Source organism: Rhagoletis zephyria, unplaced genomic scaffold (genome assembly GCF_001687245.7).
Source record: "Rhagoletis zephyria isolate East Lansing unplaced genomic scaffold, Rhagoletis_zephyria_1.1 Rzeph_scaffold_03014, whole genome shotgun sequence".
Lineage (NCBI taxonomy): Eukaryota > Metazoa > Arthropoda > Insecta > Diptera > Tephritidae > Rhagoletis > Rhagoletis zephyria.
In genome coordinates, this window is record NW_016160098.1 from 64,481 (window position 1) to 70,379 (window position 5,899).

At 48.8% G+C, this 5,899-nt stretch overlaps 1 protein-coding gene across 1 annotated transcript; it reads right to left on the minus strand.

Moving 5' to 3' along the window:
- Positions 1-2,207: 2,207 nt before the first annotated feature.
- Positions 2,208-4,603, minus strand: LOC108368218 (uncharacterized). Its single transcript, XM_017623012.1, has 2 exons — positions 2,294-4,603; positions 2,208-2,249 (listed from the first exon to the last, which is right to left on the minus strand). The coding sequence occupies exons 1-2, from the start codon at positions 4,601-4,603 to the stop codon at positions 2,208-2,210; spliced, it is 2,352 nt and encodes a 783-aa protein (XP_017478501.1).
- Between the last annotated feature and the right edge of the window lie 1,296 nt (positions 4,604-5,899).

Sequence of the window (5,899 nt, forward strand, 5' to 3'; positions counted from 1 at the left end):
CTCGATCCCTTTGGTTGACGACTGACTTTGAGGTTGACTTGCGCCAGCAGATCAACCAAATTATGGCAGCGGTAATCGAGCGAAAGACACATTGCGGTATGTATGTACACAAAAAACCTAACATTAATTTGTACATACATATTTACAAGGCACAACTCCGCGACAAACAACTCCAATGCTTTGCCTACATGCATGTACATATCAATACGAACAGAAGGACAAAACGAAAAAGGCAATACTGCATTGACCGTACCTATTCCGCGGACATGTACATATGTACATACGTGCATGCAAAGAGTTAGCGGCAAATTAAATACATGGGATACATAGGGCACTTAGTAACACATATGTGTACATATGTATCTCTAAATAATGAGAGTAACATATGTATGTATGAAAGGTATTTGAAAATAAATGAGAACATCGAAATGGAATACAATAAAAATGAAATACCAAAATGAAGTACATGAAATTGAAATTATGTCAAAGGCAGGAGTTCCCAACATCCCCACCCCCGTGAATCAGCCTGATTCACTACCTTCGACGTCCAGAACAGCCAATTTGGAGACGGCGCGTCGCTTCAATCCACCGGAAGTGCGTACGCCGACTCGTCTGACCACACCATCTGCTCCCGTATACAAGCGTTCCACCTTACCTCGGCACCATTCCCGGCGAGATACATTGGGATCGCATATGTAGACGAGGTCATCTATCTGCAGAGGTTTTGTTCTCTGGCACCACTTAACCCGGCGTGTCAATGTTGGAAGGTACTCCGCTATCTATCGTTTCCAAAAATGGTCCCTTACAGGCTAACCTAATATTCGCGGCTTGCGTTTGGGACGCATGCCGTCGAATTTGTTTTTTTGCGTCACCCGAAATTGACTTGCATGCGTTTGCATTTGATTTCATTGAGCGAAACGTCAAATCAAAATGTCACGCAGAACAAAAATTGGAAATTGAGTTAGCTTCATACGCACACCGTTCAATTTCGGTTGATCTCATACAAGTTGCATGTGCATGAGAAATTTTCGACAATAAATTGGCGGGGTGCGTGAATATTAGGTTAGCCTGTTAGTTGTGGGGCAAGACGCCACTGTTGTCGCAGAAGCCACGTCTTCTCCAGAACTTCGTTGGCAATCGGAGTTTGCGGTGTATTGGCTTCACCCAGAAGGAAGTCATTAGGAGTCAGCGGCTCCTCCTGGTTGGCATCGATGGGCAAGTGCGTCAGCGGCCGAGAATTCACTATATTTTCCGCCTCGATGAGGAAACAGTTGAGCGTGTGCTCCCGTGGCGACGTTTCCTTCAACGTGTGTCGTAGTACCCTCTTGACGCACTGCACCAACCGTTCCCAAGCGCCCCCCTCTGCCGGGTTGAAAGGCGAGTTAAAAATCCACTCTACGCCCCTTTGCGACAGCTCACTCTGCAGGCGATCGCAATCGAATACTTCACTGAAGCGCTTTGCTTCCATGTCAGCACCGACGAAGTTCTTCCCATTATCGGACCTGATGCGTACGGGAACGCCGCGACGATTTATAAAGTTCCGCATTGCGACTATACATGAGTCAGTGCTGAGGTCATGGGCCAACTCCAAATGCACAGCCCTGACGGTCAGGCACGTGAATCACGCCACCCATCTTTTTTCGTTGGCGCGACGAACAGTTACTGTTATCGGTCCAAAGTAATCAAGGCCCGTATAGCTGAACGGCCTGATATGGGGAGTTAGCCAATCAATCGGAAGCGGACCCATCAATGGTGGCACGGCGTGGATTTTCTTTAGGCGGCATACAGCGCATTTGGCGACTACACTGCGCAGCAAACTTCTGAGGCGTGGTACCCAGTAACAGCGACGTATCTCGCAAATAGGGGCTTTTAGATTTTGATGATGCATTTTGATGTGGTAGTGCATGGTGACCAGATTTGTAAAATCATGCTTTGGCGGCAGTATGATTGGGCGCCTCGAGCATATTGGGAGCCAGCTGGCAGCATCTATGCGTCCTCGTACACGAAGAACACCGTCTTCATCAATATAAGGCGAAAGTTGAATAAGCGAACTGGTGCGTGGTAGGTCCTGGCCGCTTTCGATCTGCTGAAACTCCTCGGCGTATTCACCACGCTGAACAAGACGGCACAAACAAAGCTTAGCAGTCTCGACTTCTTTGGCTGTCAGCCCATAGCATCGTTCTGGTGGATTACGGCGGCGGCAAATGTCAATGAATCTCAGGACCCATGCTGTCGTCCTCACCAGTTTGCTGAATGAAGAGAATCGGTTATAATCTAAAAATGTACAACTTACGATCGCAAGGGCGAATTTAGGGCGAAGTTCCTTGTCCGCTTCCTCATGATGATTGCATGTGAAGCCCTCTGACGGCCAAGCCTGCTCTTCTCGTAACAAAAATGGTGGGCCGCAGGTCCAACGTGCAGATGAGCTGAAGTCGATAAAGTTATTAGCTCGAGTGGCCTCATCGGCGACATTGTCCTCGGTAGGTAGCCATCTCCAATTTGCGGTAGTAGTTGCGGCTAATATCTCGGCGATCCGATGCTGCACAAATGGCTTATAGCGCCGATGTTCGCTGCGAAGCCACTGGATTACCGTTTTGGAGTCACTCCAAATGATGCAGTCATCAATGTCCAAGGAGTGTTCCTCCCGGACGCAGCTCATTAAACGCGTACCCAGCACGGCTGCCTGAAGCTCCAATCGAGGCACCGTCAAAGACTTCATCGGCGCGCATTTGGTTTTTGCGGAGATAAATGCGACTTCCACCTCACCGACGGCATTGGTTGACCTCCAGTAGGCCACCGCAGTAAAGGCATCCTCGCTAGCGTCGACGAAGACATGGAGCTGCAGAGCTTTAGGTTTGCCGTTTAGAAAATAGTACCGAGGAACGACATATTCGGCGACCGTTGAAAGTTGCTTACGACAACATTCCCATGCGGCGTTTACGTTGTTTGGCAATGGTTCGTCCCACCGGATGTCATGCTTCCACACTTCCCGCATGAGTATCTTAGCACTCACTACAAAATTGCTCAGAAATCCAAGCGGGCCGAAGATGGGCATGACCACGCTGAGGATTTCTCGCTTTGTCGGACGGCGCATTCCGTTCAATACGCTGGAGTCTACGTTGTTGAACTTCAGTTTAAATCCAAAGGTGTCGGTCGATGCCTGCCAAAACAAACCGAGAACTCTGTCCTCCAGTACTCCTTCCTTCTTGGCTATTTGACGGGTAGCTCCGTCGCCACCAAGGGCTTCTGTCACTCTTGACGAGTTTGACGCGAAATTGCAAAGATCGAAACCGGCCATCTTGTGTATTGCTCGAACTTGTTTCGTGATGTCAGCTGGTTCTTCTTCTGTGGGGAAGCTATCGACATAGTCATCGACATAATGGTAGTCCAGTATCGATTTCACGGCTTGGACAGCACCACTGACTTTTTTGCGATACTCTAACGCGTTGATCTTCTTCACATAGTTGGCGGCGCAAGGCGAACATGCTGCTCCAAAGGTCATTACGCGCATCTCATACACTTCGGGCTGTCTGGTGGTATCACCATTGCGCCAAAGAAATCGTTGCGCACGTCTATCGTCACGTTGAACCAGCACCTGGTGGAACATCTCTTTGATGTCACCACACACGCCTATTGCTCCTTCACGAAAGTGAAATAGTAAAGCAGGCAAAGGCCGATATTCCTGTGGACCCTTCATGAGCTGTGAATTGAGGGACACACCGTCCACCTCAGCAGCCGCGTCGAACACCATACGTAACTTGCCTGGCTTGTTGGGATGTCTGACGGCGAAGTGAGGCAAGTACCATGTCCTATCGTTAGTTAAAGCGGCTTCTTCTGGCGACAACTTTCTTGCGTAGTTCTTTGCGACGTAGGAATTCATGATGCGCTTATATTCAGCGGTAAAGTTTGTATCGCGCCTCATTTTTGCTTCAATACCCGCTAATCTCCTCAAGGCCATAGCATAGCTCGCAGGTAGCTGTATGTCGGGACGCTTCCAGAGCAGACCAGTCTGATATCTTCCTTCAACATGGCACGTAGTGAACCTCAAGATTTCGCGAGCACGGATATCAGCTTCACTCTCGATGGCAGGCGCAGCTCGAACCCCAAAGCTTTCCGTCTCGAAATATTCGGCAACCGCATTGTGTAGAGATTGGTCAGTGTGGCAGTTAACGCATAAACATGATGGCAATGTCGGATAAGAGTTGGTTGCTGGTCCAAACACAACCCATCCCAGCTCAGTATTCGCGGCAAACGGCCCACACTTGTTTAGCTGCATTGTGGTTGACGGCAAACCAAGGTGGTAGTGGTCGAGTCCGATTAACAGCTTTGGCTTGACTTGCGCGTATGGCTGAACTGCCAGCTTATTTAAATGTTTTTCATGGCAACGCAAATCGGCTTTACTCAGGCTCTGAGAAGGTAGCTGCAGGTTTGAAACACCATAAACCCTTCGTAGTTTATGTCTCTTTTGCATATTGGCACCGCTCATGAGTAAGTCTACCACCACGGCTGGCTCTTGGGTGGAACGTCCTCCGAACCACTGTAGGTTCAAGCGTTCAGTCCGGCCACGTAACCGGAGCTCTTCAATTAGTGTGTTGTCAAGCATTGTTATTGACGAACCTTCATCAAAAAGGGCGTACGTCTCAACGCGCTTCTAGTTCCCATACAGCACGACCGGCAGAATCCGAAATAACAACTTGCTGTCGGCAACGTTTGCACTGCAACTAAGGACTGCTGCACCCGTATCGCCTTGCGACTGAATACGTGACGCTGGCTGCGTCTGCGTGCTTATCGTTTTACGTGGATCGGCAATGGAAACACGTCTGTTGCGATCTCGAGGCGGCAATGACTGGTTTGATGACCCGTCGATAGTGTTTTCAATTTCGTGCAACAATTTATTATCAAACCGTTTGCACCCGTCGGTGGCACATGGTTTGCGCCTTTGGCAATTGCGCGACCCATGTCCAGCGTTGAGACACGAGAAACAGAGATGCCTACGTTAGCAGGAATTGGCACCGTTGACGAAAGACTGTTAAGAAACGCGTAGTGCGGAGGCAAAGTCGAGCTGGGGTACATACCATTTGCTGTTGTTACAGCTGAACCATTTGTGTAAGATGTGTAAATAGGCGGCGAGGCGCGAGTGGCGGTATACATCGGGCAACGTGTAGCGTTATGAGGTGGCAACAGCGGCTGCACAGCATCTACATTGGTAGCAGCACTCGTTACGATCGGCGATTGCGGATGAAGAAGCTGGAACTGTGTCATTGGCTTCGTTTGCTAACTCGTGTTCTCTTATTTTCTGTTGGACAACCTTCAGACTGCGTTCAAGCGTGGCGATGCGTTTCTGCATAGCCTGAAACATCGCTCGGGCGACAGATGAGGCACGAGTACTAACTCCCTCGGCTTCGGGAGTGTTTGGCAAATCAATGATGTCGGCGGCAGTGCCGGAATCCGATACTAACTTCGGCGGGTCGGCCACTGAGGCAGATGTAGTGGCTTTAGAAACTGGTGAAGGCATAGTCATATCATGGACGTCGGCACGAAGACTTAAGCAAGCAATGTGGCTAACTACAAGATTAAACGAAACGGCAGGTTCTTTATAAACGGCAAATAAAAACATGAAATGTATGCTAGTTGCGAATAAACTACTTAATTCAGTGTATAAAATACGGCTAAATTCTTCGCCTGGCTGGCAAGTCCCACATACAAATAATTCCAATAAAACAGTTACAGTTCTTGTACGTTTGCGGCGGCAAGTGCAAAAATGTACGTATGTGTAAAGGCGATGGCTGAGGAACGTCGAGAACTTTCCATAAACGGCAATCAGTCAGTGAAATAAATTGTGTATTTCAGTGCGAAATAAAGAAATTGTCGTCAACCCGCTTGCGAATTTAACGCAAGT

What these genes read in the sequence shown, in the direction of transcription:
- LOC108368218 (XM_017623012.1), bottom strand. Translation starts at nt 4,603, where the DNA reads ATGCTTGACAACACACTAATTGAAGAGCTCCGGTTACGTGGCCGGACT. An exon ending in CTAAATTCGCCCTTGCGATC is followed by an intron (nt 2,250 to 2,293) that starts GTAAGTTGTACA and finishes CTCTTCATTCAG; the next exon opens with CAAACTGGTGAGGACGACAG.